The sequence below is a fragment of the Marmota monax genome, unplaced genomic scaffold (genome assembly GCF_021218885.2).
Source record: "Marmota monax isolate L192 unplaced genomic scaffold, Marmota_monax_Labrador192_F-V1.1 WCK01_AAM20220418_F8-fsc00122, whole genome shotgun sequence".
Taxonomy (NCBI): Eukaryota; Metazoa; Chordata; class Mammalia; order Rodentia; family Sciuridae; genus Marmota; species Marmota monax.
In genome coordinates, this window is record NW_026695223.1 from 1944822 (window position 1) to 1962664 (window position 17843).

At 39.4% G+C, this 17843-nt stretch overlaps 1 protein-coding gene across 13 annotated transcripts in view; it reads right to left on the reverse strand.

The window, feature by feature from the left end:
- Dgki (diacylglycerol kinase iota) overlaps positions 1 to 17843 on the reverse strand; it is a 428822-nt gene that overhangs the window by 196867 nt on the left and 214112 nt on the right. For 4 of the 13 annotated variants that reach the window (XM_058575759.1, XM_058575758.1, XM_058575755.1 and 1 more), the window contains exons 7-11: positions 17652 to 17723; positions 14622 to 14738; positions 4096 to 4218; positions 3756 to 3830; positions 3103 to 3201 (exon numbers count right to left, since the gene is read on the reverse strand). In XM_058575759.1, the coding sequence (XP_058431742.1) occupies positions 3103 to 3201; positions 3756 to 3830; positions 4096 to 4218; positions 14622 to 14738; positions 17652 to 17723 (486 nt within the window). The remainder of the gene's footprint in view (positions 1 to 3102; positions 3202 to 3755; positions 3831 to 4095; positions 4219 to 14621; positions 14739 to 17651; positions 17724 to 17843) is intronic. The other 9 variants (XM_046434202.1, XM_046434200.1, XM_058575761.1 and 6 more) reach the window with 6 other exon arrangements.

Below are 17843 nucleotides of genomic sequence, written 5' to 3' on the forward strand. Positions count from 1 at the left end.
AATGCTCCTTCCTGTCAGGACCTGGAGCCCTGACCCAGGGATGCAAGGTCTACCATCCCTCTGCCCTGGAACTGCACATAGGTCAGGGTAAAGAGCAGAGTCTCATACCCTCGACTCTCAGAACTGGGTGGCAGAAATCATTCTAGTGTCAGAACATCTGCTTAACCCTAAATTTATAATGCAAATCATCTGGAATGAAGTAAAAAAATAAAAAAAAAACATAGGGGTAGGGGAAAAAGAGAGAAAGAAAAAGCAAGCCAACACAGGGCACATTGAGAGGCAGCAAAAACTCTTCAAGACTCAAATTAGAAAGATGTTAGTGACTCTGGGCCATCAAAGAGAAATCATAGTTTTTGAAATTAAAGTAGAAGTATAAGGGAGGGGCCCTACTTCTCTAGTCCTCTAAAGTTCCCATACAGAGGAGGGGTCCATATTGAGGTAAGCTCTGTCTTCCATCTACTACCTCCTTCCTGCAGGGGGAGTTGTTCAAAGAAAATATTTCCATCTCTGATCTAAGTGCCTGTTTCCTCAAATAATTCAGATCTCAACAATAATTACAGCACTACCAGTGTCCAAGCCTTTGCAAAACAATATAGTCTCCACTTTGGAAATGTTGGAAAAACAGACAATTCTTGTAAAGCTTAAGACTAAAAAAAAATATATAAACTAATGCATTTTTTTCAAAGAAGGACGTAGAAGTAACTCCTGTGTTTGTTTATACCATGTTGAAAATTTTCCTGACATACATATAATAGAGTATAAGAAAAAAGCCACAGGTATTTTTCTTGCCAGGAGATGGCGCTATCATCTAGTAGATGAAGTTTCAGAGAGGAAATAAAATCTAAATATTTTATATCCAAAAACCAGATAATGGGATAAGTAAATTATTAGAAGGCAAAAATGAGGATCCAACTGATTTTTTTCCTCTATTATTGGTAACACAGTAAGCCCTTGCCAATCAGAGTGGCTTTCTGGGCAGCAGGGGTTAGCAGCACCTGGCAGCTGGTTAGAAATGAGAGTCTACCCAGGAGATTCAGAGCCATCCCTGACTTACTGAGGCAGCATCTGCAACAGTAGCAGGATCTCCAAGCAAACTGCATATTAAATGTAATCACGCTGCTCTGTTCAAAAGCCAAAAGATTTCACAAACCTAAAATTTTTTAAAAACAGCAAAAACCTAGTTGCCTTTGCACAAATCCAAAATCCTCATCCAAGTTTTCCATAGGTTCATTCTAATCTTTATATAATCCCATTCCAATAACTTAATATGCACACTCCACTCACCACATTGTCCTTGAAGTGAATAATTTCCATCATGACATCTGATCTTCTATTCATATTGTTTATTATACAATTATTAGTCTGCCACGTACTGTGTGCTAGAAATAAAAGATTACCTATCACCCTGAAGTCATATCTTGCCTTTAAAATTTCACAGCACTTTCAGTCAGAGCCATTCAATTCAGAATAACAGTGAAAGTTATTTGAATTATTTTGTTTTTCTATTTTGTGTCATTAAAAAACACAAATCCTTAAAAAATCACTTAACCCTATCTTCTTGCTTTCAATTTTTTTGTTTTGTTTTCTGTTTAATGAAACAGGGAATGACACTAATCTCTGAAGACCCTGTCATCAACAATTTACACAAAGACTAGAATAGGAACAAGCTGTTTCTTAACTTGTCAGATCTATGAAGACAGGCACAACTCACAAGCTTCTGTGGGCCTAGGAGAAAAGTTTGATTATAATGACTTAGTAAATGTGTTTTTATGTGACCTTTCATGATAAAATGGATTTTATATGAACTGTTATGATAAAATAATTTGATATTAATTAGCATGTGGCACTCAGGTGGCCAAAATCATAAAGCCAACTACATCCACTTTGCTGTATTCCATGGTTCTCAACCATATCCCAACCCTTGGTAGGCTACAGGGAGGTGAGCTCAAGAGCAGTCATGGTTCAGGGCAAACTGAACCTCAAAGGGTAAGAAACCCATTCTTAGTTCCTCCTCTATGGACACTTGAATTCACCATCATTTTAATATTAAGATCATCATTCAGCAACTCAAAATCAAAGGATGCTGAAAAAGAATGTTTCCTTGTTTATAGTACATTTATTTCCCCTGATCTCTACGATGCCAAAACACATTCTTAGCATAGCAAGTTATCAAGAATCTTGAGAAAAGAAGAAAAGAGGGATAGGGATGTTACCTGTAAATCATAAACTCTCCTAAGAGAAGCCTTAACATAGTTAATGTGTCTTTAGTAACAATGATGTCCTTTGGACTACGGGGTTAATCCTAACTATAGGACTCCCTTCCTTACATGCAGAGGCAAAAGAGCTTCCAACCTCCAGTTGTTCACTGTGAAACCTCAAAGAATCTTGTCTCCAAATGTAAATTGTTCACATGAAAACACCAGAAATCAAAGTCTATAGAAGCGTAGATAAGAAGCCCCAGAGAGTGGGAAGAGAAATGGATGAACAAAGACCCAGATTTTAGAACAAATTCTATCCTTTAAAGAGCATTGTCACTTTAGGTGTGTCACTAAATATTTGTAAAGCTGTTTCTATATTTTCAAGGTAATCATTACCTACTAAAAGGGTTTGGGCAAGGACAGGATGAAATCCTTGGAAGCCTATATATTCTACAGCTTTGGTGGTGTCTGTTAATAATTGCTCTGACTCATGAGTCATCCATCTCCCTTATCTTGAGGAGAGGGGCAAAAGTAGTTGGGTCTAAGTTACAATGGGAAGAACTAAAGATGGCTTGATAGAGGGATTCCCAAGGAATCCCTTGGGAACTGTGAATCCCTGAAACAGTAACCAAGAGAAATTTGGGAATGATCTTTCTTGAAAACATATAAAGAAAATGTCAGTAGTTTGGAGGACCTCTGCCTCGGTCCAGTTGGAAGTAGAGGAATAAATCACAGAATCTCCAGGCTTTGCCCAGCCCAATGAAGCCAACAATAACCTTGTCCTGTGAAACTAGCTGTCGGCCAATGCTTGGGGTCCTGGTGGTGCTATTTTAATTAATACTGGGAATTATGTTTTCAAGAAATCATCTAAAGCTCTAAGTCAAACTCATGACAAATGACTCACCTGGTTTCCTCCACTCTTGGGGTTCACAAACACCAGCAAGGGTTTCATGAGAGGAGAAGAGATGGGTTTTATCACAAAAGGACGACCTTTGTTTTCCTGCTGGAAGAAGCAAGCAACACAGTTAGTACAGAAATCTATGCCTTGAAAGCAACCGCAAAGCAAAGAAAGTGGGAGTCCAACGTGGGCACTCCCTCCTACCCCTCCATCCACCAAAAAATCCTTTATCTTCTTTTGCAAGGATGACTCTTCATAGGACCCTCCACACATAAGTTGGAAGTCTCTTAAACTATAATTTGCTTCAGATAATTAAGCCTTGCTTTTGAGTTTACTCTGTGTACTCCAGGAATTCTAGAAATGTGGATTCTTATCATCTTCATCTTTTTCATCATCATCATCAGAATCTTTGGGACGAGGTTTCCGTGCATATGCTCGGACTCTGAAGTGACAGTTGAGATGTCTGTGTGTGTGTGCCTGTGTGTGTGCGCCTATTTATTTATTTGGAACAGAAAGCATTCTGGTGAGATTAGAATATAAAGAAGGAGAAAGAGAGGTAGGATCTGTGTCAGAAACCAAGCTTGGGCCAGGGCATCCGCACAGAGCAGGCTATGGAAAGGAAGCTGTATTTCCTTGAAAGCAAACTCTCCAACACTTACTTCAGTTCCTCTTTTACTGGCTTTCCTTTTAAAGCTTGTTCTCTTCTTCTTCCGATTGGAAGCCTTCAGGGAGTTCTGTAGGGAAAGAAAGAGCTGCCTGAGCCCAGAGGCAGGCAGCCCCGGGGCTTCCATGCAGAACCATGTAGAGAGTGATGGCAGCACATGCTGTGGACTGCATGCTTCTCATGCTTTGACACTTCCAAGCCACTGCTCATGGGTAAGCCACAGACAGAAACCAGTCGAGTGCTTCAGAGTGAGCAACTGACTCCCCAGCACACGGAGGGCAGGGAGGGAGAGCCCCAGGGGCTCTCGTGGACTCACATAACAACACATGTTATACCTGCCAACCCTCCCAGTAAAAATGGAAGAATCCCAAATTCTCTGAGGGGCTCCAGTCTCCCGCCCAACCAGGTCCGTCTCCCGCCCAACCAAGTTCAAGTTCATCTCCTGGTATGGAGATCACCTATGTGGAAATGTAAAAAAGGAGGCCATTTTTCATGTTTTTCTTTTCTTTTGTTTCTTTTTTCTTTCCTGTTAACTTTTTTAATGGTCTTTTAATAATAATTGTCATAAAATGACTCTTGACCCCAACAGAACTTCATGATCATACCAACTACTGTATTAGCACTGATGTCTAATATTTTAAATGCTGAGTGAGGTAAGAGTCACCTTAAGTTACTTAAAACAGTAGGAGGGCAGTAATTGCCCTCTCTTTCTCTGTCTAAAGGCCATTGGTTTAGAAGGTCTTCCTGCTTCTATAGTAGCCTTTATTTTATTCTCTCATGGAAGTGCCTTGGACTAACTGAAATACAGTGACCTTTGAATTTGCTTTCCTTTCTAGGGATTTTATAGACCACAACTTGATGGTTATTTCAACTGACCATTAACTCTTAATATTTGATTTAGACGCTTAGAGAAGAACCTGTTAGAGAACAGACACAACTTACTGGTTGGAGACAAGGCAAAATCAGATTTAATAAGCAGAGTCAATAATTAATTAGACTGCATCTTCACAAGGATAAGATATTACTGACCATATAAAAGATGTCTGACCAAGTGTTGAAGGCCTGAAATGCAGAATTCTTAACTTAGAAGTTCATATAAGTATACATACTTGCCATTGTTTGAGCAGTTAAAAATTTTTAAAACAGCTTGAAGAAATTTAGCTATCTAATTATCTACTTTTTAGAGTATTTTCCCATAGAGCATTCAAAATAAACTTTAGTCTAGATTACATATATTAATGCATCAAAAATTAACAAGATCCAAACTACTTTGCTTTTATTTCACTTTGACTTGAATATACAAAAAAAAAAAAGTTCATCTATCACCTGTGTTTACCAAGGATGAAAGAAACTTTTAAGAATTACCACTTGTCTCAAGGTTTTCTTTCCCCATCAGTTTAGAATAAAATGAAAAAGACCCTGGAGCTTATGGGTGCGCTAGACCCCAGGTGATTACTCATACTTACTGTTGACTATATCTCCCCTAAAAATAGATCTCCAGGTTTCTAAACCCTGGTTCAATGGGTCTTTTATCATGTCCTTGTCTCTTTTGCATTATGAAAGTATGTGATATATTTCAATAAATTTTGGTTTGTATAAAAGGGTAGAAAAAGGATCTAAAGTCTTTAAAAGTTTAATCAGCCACATGATCCAAGAAAAATGTTGGAAACTACTAGGCCGGCAGAAGAAGTGTCTATTTGGTGTCAATTAATGATGCTCTCAAAGATTCTCAACCATGTTTACATATAAGTCTCACCCAAAAAGCTTTGTAAAAACTATTCATACCTGGACCATATCAAATGTTCTTAATAAATCTGTTTGGGATGAAGCCCAACCAAGGATATTTTTTAAAAGCTCCCCAGGCAATTCTACCATGTAGCCAGGGCTGAGAACTGCTTTTTGAAGCAGAAAAGAGGAACATGAGGAGTATATAGAAGGGTACAGCAGATCAACAGGGGGAAGCTTGAGTCTGATAGACTTGGTAGGGTCCCCAAATTCCTCATTACAACCTTGTGACCTTGGCCAAGTCAATTGAACTTTTTGAAACATCAGTCCCTTAATTTTAATATGAAGAGGTAATAATACCTACCTCAAAGGACAGGTGTGAGTTTAAATGAGAAAAGAAATGTGAAGCAGTTAGCCCAGTATCCACTGCCTCGTCCCCAGCTGTACAGCCCAGCACCCAGCACAAGGTTGGCAGGATGTCTGCACTCCATCTTTGTTGGAACAGGGTGCACACGTTATCATACCTCACAGCACTTACTAACCCTCCGCAGAGTTTGGAAGTGAACCCTAGGAACTTAACGCGTGCCTCCTAACTTAGCACTTCTAGCCATTCACTGTCAAGAGCAGCTGCAGGATGCCACGTGCTTGCAAGGACACGCTGTGGACCTTGATTTTTGACTCTAAGAGATAGGTCTATCAGATCAGGCCAAGATCTTACAACAAGTTTCTTAAACTTGTCTGATCATAAAATCACAGCATTTCAGATGATTTTGAGGATCAAGCACACAAGGGGAACACGGAATTGGAAAAACACATCGAAATAAGGGTAGATATCTGAGATTAGTGCAGGTGAGGAACTCAACTCCCATAGGGAACAGACACACAAAACAGCCTTGGTAACACAGAGGTAGCAAATGCAAGTTCTTCTTAGCCTCACCCGGACGAAGGCATCTGAGGCCTTCCTCACTTCACAGACCAAGAAGAGGGTGAAGCCCAAGCACGGTGTTGTACAGTACCTGCGAGCGTCTGCGTGATTTCTGAGACCTTACAGCCCTACGGTGGTCAGACAGCAACAGTGAGAGTGTGCAGTTTCCCAGCACGCCTCAACGTTCCCGAAGGCTCCCTTCTGTGCACATGGAAATATATACTTCTGTCTGAACATATGACCTCATTTGGAAGGCAGCATAATTCAGTGAGGAACAGAGGAGGCAGACTGAGGAGGTGTTTGGGCCACAAGAAGATAAGTCACCTACCCTCACGAACCTGCAGCCTGGCCTATCCTCCTGTGTCAGACTGTTAGAGAATCTAACACAACAATCTGCTTTTCAAGAAGGTCAAAAGGATACCAAGAAGGTATTGTGCATATTTGTTGAAGACAGAGTTAACAATTCTTTAATTCTTGGCCTGTCATCCAGAACGTCCAGGGCAGCTAACTTAGGGACACAAACGATTCCTTTTGCAAGATTAATACTATCCACACAGGGTTTTGTTGTTGCTGCTGTTTTGAGGGGTTTTGTGGGTTTGTTTGTTTTTGTTTTTGTTTTGTAATTCTTCTGATCCCAACAGTAGTTGCCCCTGTACATTCTGTGCCTGCTCTTTTGTGAAAGACCTAAAGAAAAATAAAGGCGTTTTGTTTTTTTGGACCCGATATCAGGGTAATCTTACCTTGCCACAGAAGTAATCCTATCAACAAGACCCTTAACATAGTTATGACTCCTTCTTGGGCTGTTAAGAAATTCTTTGGTATGAATCACTCAACTGTGAAAGAAACTTTAGGTCTTATTACTCTTAAGGGATTTTTCCAGGTTATGGGGAATAATCACAGGTCTTAAAAAAAAATAAAAATATGCCAATTCATCATCCCAAAGGAAGTCATCCCCCCAAAATGCTGAACCAAACTCTGATAGGCAACAGGAATGAGAGGCAGGGACTGAGTTTCTCATTGCTTGCTCCAGCTAGGTCACGGTGATTCTGAGGATGGGCAAGCAGAAGAATAAAGAAAACCCACATCAAAAGTTAAGGACACAGGAGAGGGAGGAGGGTAAGGAGTGTGGAAGTGCTGGGGACTGAAATGGAGCAAATAATATTCTATAACATGTTTGAATATGTCAAAATGAACCCCACAACTACGTGTAACTATAATGCACTAATGAAGACATTTTTTAAAAAGTTAAGGACATGGTCTCAAAAGCTGCAAATAGTCATATACCTGGTTAAATCACAAGTACCAGTTGACCTTTAGAATTCACCAAAGGAAATAACTTGGGCAATTTTAAGGGATACTGTTGGTCCTTGCATAAAATTAGCTATTACATTTCATAGGTCCCGAGCATTTAAAGAACATTTTCCAATTATAAGGGATTAAAAAAAACTAAAAGGACTAATATTAAAAAAAAGCTCATTCAGGGCCATGAAGAAATGAATACAGCATTATTTATAAGTGGAACATTAAAAACAATATAACTACCTATCAATAGGGAGATTAACAAACTGTAATACAACCATTGTATGGGATGTGGACAGCAGTTTAAAATATGACTTGGGTCTCTAGGTCTTCATATAGACCTGTCCCCAAGGGTCATGTTATTACTAGGCTGGAGCAAGTTCTAAAGCATTGAAGAGTAGCATGAGGTCTCATATTAAAAACATGTACCCCAGTGCTCACAATGTCTCTATATCTTTTCCATGGGTATGTTTTTATGCATGTAAATTAGTACTAATAATTCCATATGAATTTTTAAAACATTTCTTTCAGTTGTAGATGGACACAATACCTTTATTTTATTTATTTATTTTTATGTGGTGCTGAGGATCAGCACCAGTGCCTCACACAGGCTAGGCAAACACTCTACCACTGAGCTACAACCTCAGCCCCCATATGGATTTTTGATGGGGGAGATGGGGGAGAGAGACCTACAATTTAAAATGTTGGTAAAAGAAGACTGTTTTTTTAATCCAAAAAGTTTACTTTTTTTACAGGAAAAACATTTATGCATTACTCATTAAGAACTACACAATAAATCAAAAGACACAGTACTATCATTCTTCAAAGAAACCACAGTGCTCCTATTCAGGCCTATACAGTCCCAACGGACTCAATTCAGGAGAGAGGACGAAGCATCATTTTATATTCTTTGCACAAAACCATAGAAACCCTTTGAGATTACTGGGAGGGTTACAAAACAGAAACAATTTTGGAAAAGCCAGTGGTTCAAAAGCAAATTTTTTTTTTTTGAAGGATGTCTTGTCTCATGATGCGAAACTTCTGCAAAAAGCTTTCCCGCCCTCATATTCTACAGGTGAGTCCTGTAAGACATTCATGTGATGTGTGTCTTACTCCTCCTCTACAAGCACTTGCCCTGGTGTTTGAATAGAATCAGCATTGTTTATCTGATCAAAATTTTGTTCTCTAAGATTTTCAGTCCAAAAGAGAAACGCTGATGTCTGTAACTTAAGATATAACTTGGAATCTAAACATATCAACAGATTCAGCCTCAAATCTTCAGATTTTTTTCGATTTGGATCCTTTAAAATCATCTACCTTCCACCATCTTTTCACTTCCAGTAATTAACTTCTTCCTCTCTCTAAGAGATTTAGTGATGAAACCCAGCAAATCATGCAGGCAGCCCACATTCCCCTCACAACCAAGATGCCTCAGGACTCCCAACTCTACAGCTGCTCAGGGAGCCATTATCCTCTCAGCCAGCCATCTCTTAACAGAGAAGAAAAATATGTGGTCCAATTCCATCTCTTTATGAACCACTTTTCCTGACTATAATACAGTTTCACTTCCTGCGGTTTCAGTTATCTACAGTCAACTATGTTTTGAAAATATTAAATGGAAAATTCCAGAAATAAAAAAAAATCATCTATCTTAAATAACTTTTAGTACAGTAGATTGATACTGTTGTTCTATTTTGTTTTTAGTTATTGCTTCCATCTCTAACTGTACCTAACTTATAAATTAAATTTTGTCATAGGAATATATGCATAGGAAGAAACACTATATATATATTGTGATACTATCCATGGCAATTGTGGAACAGTTTGAAATGCATCTCTGAGAGTAGGGGGAGACTCCTATACAATTAACCATTACTCCTCTCAGGAGTCATTTGTCTAAATACAAACATCCAAATACAGCTGGCTTTATTTGATGATCCATCTTAACAATTCTCAGTATGTTGTATCCACTTGTGTTGAACTTCTTTGTCTCTCTTCCCCAAACCATACCACCCACATCCTTTAAGACCAAGCACTGTGGTGATTTCCATTTAGCTTACCTTGATCCCAACAACTGAAAGTGCTCACTCCTGCCTAATAATTCTACTGTGTTTCTATATCTCAGGTAAAACTTACCACTCTCAACCTTGGATGTACAACTCCTTCCTGACCATGGCTGAACCAACCTTTCTAGCCTGTTGTGCTCCCCACCCTATGTGAATCTTTCCCAAAAGTACACATTAACCAAAAAAGTCACTCTTCTAAAAATAGCAGGAGGATGCTGTTTCCTTAAGGATACTCATATTGTTGAGTGCCTCTTCCAGAATTCACAAATACTCTGTCCAATGATTTAGATGGATATATCTATGTTACCCCTATGGAGTATGCATTCTTTTTTGTGGAAACAGATCCCATCTGATTCATCTTTAGACCTCATAATACACATAATGGCATCTTTGAATGTGGCTAATTAAATAACTGTTTACTTAATCCAATAAAGAATACACATTTTGTCATTTATTTTTAAACCAGTATGATAAAAGAATGAAAAATACACTGATGTAGATATGTAGAAAAATGTAGATATAAAATTAATGTTGGAAAAAGATTTTACTCTGCTGTTCTCCATCTACTTTCCAAATTCTCTTTTTAAATACACTTGCCAATGTCTCAAATGAATTATCTGATATTACTGCCTCCGAATCATCAGGAACAACTTGGCACCCATGCTACACACTCTACAAACTACAGTTTTTATTGTTACCCATGATCTAACCACCAACCTAAAAACTTTTCTCAATTCCTGTTATTATTTTTAATATCTATGGAATTCAACATTGATGGCCACCCTATTTTCTTTCCATTTTTAATAATGGAACCATGTTTCCTTAGCTCTCTCCTAGTTTGCAGGATCCTCTTCTTCTACTTCCTATAGGTGGGCAATCCCCTAGTCTTCGTCTATTCTTTTATTCATGAGTATTGAATGAATGGGTATTGACTCTCTTCCATAGCAGAGGCAACAAGCCAGTGAACAAACAATCCCACCACATGGTAAAATACAACAGTTACAATGCCACAAGGTGCTCTGGGAGCAGAGCAGATGCCTGGCTACATCCCTTACTGTTCATTCTTCACACCCGTCCATTAGAAATTGCCTCCTCTTTTCATCCTTCAATAACTTCTGTCCTGACCTATGTGTAACTGTCCAATATTTTCGACTGTTGTGGTATGTCTCCACTTTGATACTCTGTACTCCTTAAAGTCAACAAGAAGAAAGATCACGAAAGAGAGCTCTGTTACTTACAATGAGCCATGAGCTGTTCTATGTGCATCTGTTAGCTGATTAATCTTCATTAAAACCCTGTGAATTAGGTACTAGTATCATTTACACTGTGAAGAAGGGAAAATGAAATGGAAGAGTTTAAATAGTTCAATATTGCATAAATCAGTAAATGGTAAGGTTAAGGATTCAAGGAGTCCAAGTTCCAAAGCCACAGTTCTTAAACATTACTGTGCTGTCCCCAGACTCATCCTGAACCAGCTTTTCAACAGAATTTAGCTCATTAATTAACTTACTTGGTGGCTTTGGAGCCCATAGAAAGAGAGATCATCAAAAATTTTAGACACCCAATTTAACAAAGCTGACTATAGTCAGACAGTGAGGCAGTGTGGCCTCTCACTAAGAACTTGATTTCAAGAATCAAAATTGCTGGGTTCAAACACAACTTGAGCTACCTAGTAGCCACATTGCTAATTCCAGATATGGACAGGAAATATATCCTAGCATTCCTGAAACCAAAGAAGCTGTCCAAAACTTTACTGGCCATGACAGTAGGCAGGAGCCACCTGGAAGGGTTCCAATTCACAAAGCAGTGTGAATGTAGGAATAATAATGAGGACTATAGTCTGAGGCATATTGAGTGTGTGTGTGCATGTGTGTGAATATACATGCACACACATGCCTGTATATTCACATACATAAGAATGAGGTGAATCCATAATGATGCTCTGCAAAGATGACCACAGTGATTCTTAAAAAGTTACTAGGGCATTAATCACCTTTAAAAGTTACTAGGGCCTTAACTTATTACTCTGAAAATTTATTAATAAAGTTAAATACTCAAATATTTTTCTCCTATTTGTTGGTGATAGGGGAAGAAAAATTATAGCTAAGTTGTGAAAAAGAGTAAAAAATTGGAAAACCACATTTTGGCAATCACTAATGAAATAATAGATTTTGAAGATGATCTTTAGGGGATAATACAATAGTAAAAGGCTATAGTAAATGGATTAGGATGATAGTTTCCAAGCCCATTGATCATGACATTAATAATACTGAAACAATTTGATGTTATGTTCCTTTGTTAGAAATACAATATAAATACACAGCACCACCAATGCAGCCCTTCTCCCCAAAAGTTAACCCCAAATATAAATGAGTTCCTATATCTCAATATTAATTTATACAAAATATAAGCAGTAAGGAAAATTGTTTAAAACAAAGTAAGGATACAAGCAGTTAAAATCAAGATATGGGAAATCCCACAGGAAAAAAAGACCCAGTTTATTCAACAAATAAACAGCATGAAAAAATATGAGAGGATATTGTTACAAATTTAAAAGACACCTAAGGTCTCTGTCCACAAAAGGCAGTGCAGGACTTTGAGTTATGATTTAAAAAACGTAACTGTTGAAAAAAAATAGTTGAGACAAGCAAAAAAAAAAAGTAATTAAGGAATTACTAATTTTGATGCGTGAGACAAAGGTATGTCATTATTTTTTTAAATGTTATATTTTAAAGAAGCAAAAGGAGACATTAACAGATGAAACTGAAAGAAAAACAGTGGGGTATATTCCACCTCAAGAAGGTGGGGCAGAGGGGTGAGGCCAGGAGAAGAATGGAGGTGGCTGGGAGCAGGTACAGGGGTCTCTGCTGATGGGCTGTCAAGGTCGAAAGCCTGGGGTGATGCTGTACTGCAAGACATTACCAGAAAATTGGTCAAGGGTGCAAGAAATTGATCTGTATTATTTCTTCCAGTTTCTTATGAATCTCAAAATTAATAATTCAATGAAAGAAAATAATCTGGCAGCGCCAAGAATAGCTGAAACAAGAATGGCAGAAAATCCGATGGCTAGGGAAGAACCCATTACGATTTTCTCTTTCTTCATTGGCTTGAAAATTTCCATAACACAAAGGTGCTTTTAGAGGTGAGAAAAGAATACCATTTCTCTGCAGAGTGGAATCATCATCTGATTTTCCTAACTGTTCTATTTCTAGTTCTTCGAAATCCCATAACACTAAGGCATCCTACACACTCTTGCTAGCTTTTCCTTCTACGAGAATATTTTGACACTGTCATTCCTTTGCTGATGAAGAAGCCAGTTACTTCAGGATAAAGTCCACATGTCTCCAGATCCCTCTCTGTCAGTCCAGCGCAACCTTCTGCTCACTCCACACACCTTCTCCCTCACTGCGCACTTCAGGGCGACTCATTTCATAGTCCCACAAATGCAATGCTGGACAAGGTGCCCTTGTTCTGGTAAACTCCTACCTGCTTCTCTTTCTCTTCTCCACTGATCTAAGTCCCACCCATCTTTCAAAAAGCAGATTAAAACCCACCTCCTCATGAAACTCCTCCAACCTTTCCTTAAGGTAACTCTGAGTCTCTTCTGAGCGAGGACTGTATGTTATAGCACAGAGTCTACCAGATCTTCTGACACAACCTAAGTTTTGATTTAACAGAATGAATATATAATGTAAAGCCCTGGAGAGATTACTAAATTATAGAGAGAAATAAAAAAGTAAGTAGAAATGTTAAAGAGATTCAAAAGTAAAAATTGGAACTCGGTACATTTTAATTTCAGACAGCAATACACATGTAGAGTTCACTGTGTCACCTTAGGCCACTCATCAAACACATCTTGGCAGTGGATACTAACAAGTAAAATGAAAGATTATACAGAGTTCCCACTTTTTAGCAGACAATACTGTACTTGTTTCTGGAAAAAAGGTTCCCAAATGCTCCCATGGATTCTAACTTAGATCATTTATAAACAATACTCATGAATAGAGGCTAAATTTAAAATGAAACACACAAAGCAAAACCATATCCCTCAGCTGCTAGCTCTTAAACACAACTGAGTTGATGAGAATAAATTGCAGGAGAGACCACAGGAACTGGTCTACCATCTTTTAAATGCAGTAAATTCAATGAAACTTCCTAAACACCTATATGCCCTGGGGGAGGTTGATAAGATCTCTCTCCCTGTTGCATGAAAATTTTTCCATTCTGTAAGTTGGAGCTCACTGTCCAGGATGCAGGGTATGAAGGAAGAAACATGTTCAATCGAAGAATATGACCTAGTCAAGAGACCATCACAGTCTCCAAAATAACGAAGCTGAGGCTCGCTAGGACAGGAAGCACACAGAGAAGAATACAGGACAGGATTAGGAACTAAGAGGATAAATTCCACTTTGCCTTAAGAAAGGGCTGTTGCTCTCTGAGCAGGCCTTGTGTATGCAGGAGGGTCACAACTCAGTCTGCCCTCAACTGACTCCCTGGAAATTCCCAGGCTGGAAGAGAAGAGAGTTGTATGAAAACCAGCTCTACCCATCACTGGACCTCCCTGAAACTCAGGACAACTACCACCAAAGAGACTATCCTGAGCAAATGAATGGGGAGGAAGCACCCTTGCTCTAGAACTTTGATTTGATTAGGCTGATTCCATGAGGGAGCCCAGTGCAGTCAAGTGCTGGGCAACGGGATGAATTTAGTAGCTTAAGCACGGGACCTTGGGGATGACTGAGCAGAGGTCTCAGTAACCCAGAGAATAGTCAGGGGGAGAAAAGCAAGGAGCAGCAATTCATTTTTCTCTGCACTGGGTTTGCAGCACCAGGGTCCTGGCAGTTACCTGAGGTTTCTTCACCTTAATGATCCAGGTGGGCGGGACTATAACGGCAGCATGAGCCCCCAGGGAGCAGGGTTCCTCAATGTGATGCAGCATGAAACAGGTCACCTTATTGTGAAACTGAAGAGAAAAATGGGCTAATAAGCAATTCTAGGCAAAAGGTAATGTCACAGTAAGAAGGAGTAAGTGCGTGCACACACACCATGCATGCACATCCACCCCCCCAACACTCACAGAGGCGCGCACACACACACACACACACACTCACACACACACACAAAGGGCACTTCCTTCTCAACACCACCCAACCAGCCCCAGGAGCTTAGAGACCAGCTTTCTATTCTGCCAGTACAGACTTTACCACAATTATTAAGGAGAAATCAACATGGCAGAACAAGGCCTGCAAAAACTTCCTAACCATTTAATGAAATCTGTTCATAATGATGTTAGAAACGTGGAAGGTTCTAGTAATCCCGACTGCACACAGTTGTGTTTCTTCCCTGGTGCTCGTCACATACTTGGTTGAGTAAGAATAACGTGGAGAAGGAAATGAAGGCAGCTAAAAGGCAAGGCCTGCCCTCTCTCTGCCTCTCCTTTTTCCATCAGAGACAGCAATCCCCCCAGATTCTCTCTCCAGTTAGAGAAGCCAGGAGAGAGGCAGGATGTCCCCTCTAGAAAGTTATGAGACCCAGAGGTAACAAAGTATAAAGAGAGTGCCTGGGCTGGGGTTGTGGCTCAGTGGTAGAGGGCTTGCATAGGACGTGTGGGGCACTGGGCTCGATTATCAGCACCACATACCAATAAATAAATAAAATTTAAAAATTCATCAACAACTAATAAAAATGTTTTTTAAAAAAATGTTTTTAAAAAGAGAGTGCCTCTGCTCCATTCCTCAACAGCCTTTAAAAAACACAGTGCCCTAATACACTTGGCAAGCCTAAAGTGCTTTTTGGTTTTGAAAGGAAGAAAGGAAGCAACTGCAGATTAATAATCATGACAGCACCTCAGTGTGAGGGGCTTAACTGGGTACCCCAGCTTGAGGCTGGGACTGATGGCCAGGGGCCATTCACACTTGCAATCATCTTTTGACTAGAGTGATAGCAACGTGCAGTAACATTTATCTTCTAACAAACATAAAATCAACATTATGCAATAATTAGGGGGTCTCAGATTTTAATTATAGTGATTTCTTCGAACTTCATGTCAGTTTCGACTTGGTTTATATTTATTGTGATCATATAATTTATCATTTTAGCTGGAACAATTTAAAAGTGAAGGGGATCACTGATAATAACTATGTGAGAAAAACAGACATAAATCAGGACTCAGGAAAACTAGCAAATAGAGCCACTGTAATTTTAATAATACTTTTTCATGTTTGCGTATCTTTAAGATCTGCTGTGATCCAGTAGCTAATTACTAATTGGTCAGTTAAGGATAAAATACTTAATAATTTTCCTTGCCACTAGTTATTTGCATTTTGCAAAAGATTAAATTATCCAGAGGAATGATATTTGAATGCCTTCTTTCAAAAAAAAATGTTTTAATTGTGTGTCTAAAATTTTCATTATCTATCTACAATGGTGTGGGTCTCAGAGACTGACAAAGTGAACTCTTTCAATTTGTATTTGAGTAATCTCCAATCTAGTGACTAACAGGCAAATTCAAGATCACACAGCTTTTAAATGGTGGAACCAGGATCTCAATGAAGGAAACTCAGCTACCAAATCCAGGGTCCATTCTTGTGTACCATAGAGATTCACTTGTTTACCTATACTGTTAAAATACATCATGTTTATAATATGTGTGAAAATTTTTTATTTATAATACTTGAAAAACCACCTTCTACCATGTGAGGAAGGGGGAAATTCAGATTCATGTGGAATCAACCAAAGGTCTGCCTTAACGGTCAAATGAAAGTTCAGTCTCTGTATTAACTCAGTTGGACTACAGATTAGAGAGCACACATGTTCATTGGAAAGTGGGATTGCATTTCCAAATTGACCCTGACAGACCATCTGACCCTATCCTGGTAGCAACATGGTGGTGCAGAGGCAGCCTTCTGAGCCCAGCTGCCCATGATGCATCTCACCAACAGGGTCTCACCAGGTCAGGGAGCTCAATGCACCCACTGCAGCCTGAAAGTAGCCATAGGTGATACATAAATGCAAAAAACAGGGACAGAGAGTCAATAAGTAACTGTGTTTTGATTTGATAAGTAACATGGCTATGTTTTGATAAAATTTCTTATTTATAAAAATAGGTGTTGGCCATATTTAGCCCTGGGGGCTGCAGTTTGCCAAATCCCAAGTAAGAGTAACAGAAACAACAGGCACACTGGCCGACGAGTATGAAAATGTAGCATTGGAGAGAGAAGTGAGGTGCTTTAAAAAAATCGAGGGGACAAAGGGAGATAGAAAAGGAGAAACAAAAATGGGAAAATGACCATGGGACCCTAATGTATATACATGTGCAAATGTAAGGAAGAGCTACATTTCAATGAGCATACAGATGGCATCATCCCAATCTAAAGAAACCTGAAGAAGGACACAGGAGATTTGCACACTGAGTGCCACAAAAAAAAAAAAAAGTCACCCATGTCAAAATTGGAGGAACATGCCTGGACATCTGCATTAGAGGGTCTCTCCTGTTGACCACTGCTCTGTTCCCAATGCTGAACCTGCCTACCAGGAGGAGTTCTCAGAATCTAATGGAAAGGAAAGAAATGTGGTCCAGGAGTGAGAAGCCCTCTGTTCCAGCCCCAGGACTGGAACCATGGGAAGACCCCCCCAGTCTTTGGTCCTAGGCTTCTCAACATGTACAAAAGAAAGGGGTAAATGAATTTCTGTAGTTTCTCTCAGCTCATCTGTACAGTTGTTCTATAGTTTTGCTGTCTTTCTTCCTTCAAGGATTCTATCTGGAAAAGTAGTATGTTCTGTCAGGCTCCTGTTCCCCTGGTGGACAGGAACTCAGGCACCGACAGTGTATTTTGGTCGCGTGAGCCCACGTTGCTGTATCTCATCCCAAACTTACCGCCTGCTTGCACCAGGAACAGCTGATGGCCACGATCTCTTTACTGTGGAAGGAGAACTTTTGCTGGAAGCCCTGGGATATTAGGACAAAAGACACAGAATTTAAAACCACCTAAAATCACAGCACACATCTGCCCTCCTGAAGTTCAATGAAGTAAATAAGGCCAGAACTGTCACCATTACTATAGTAACC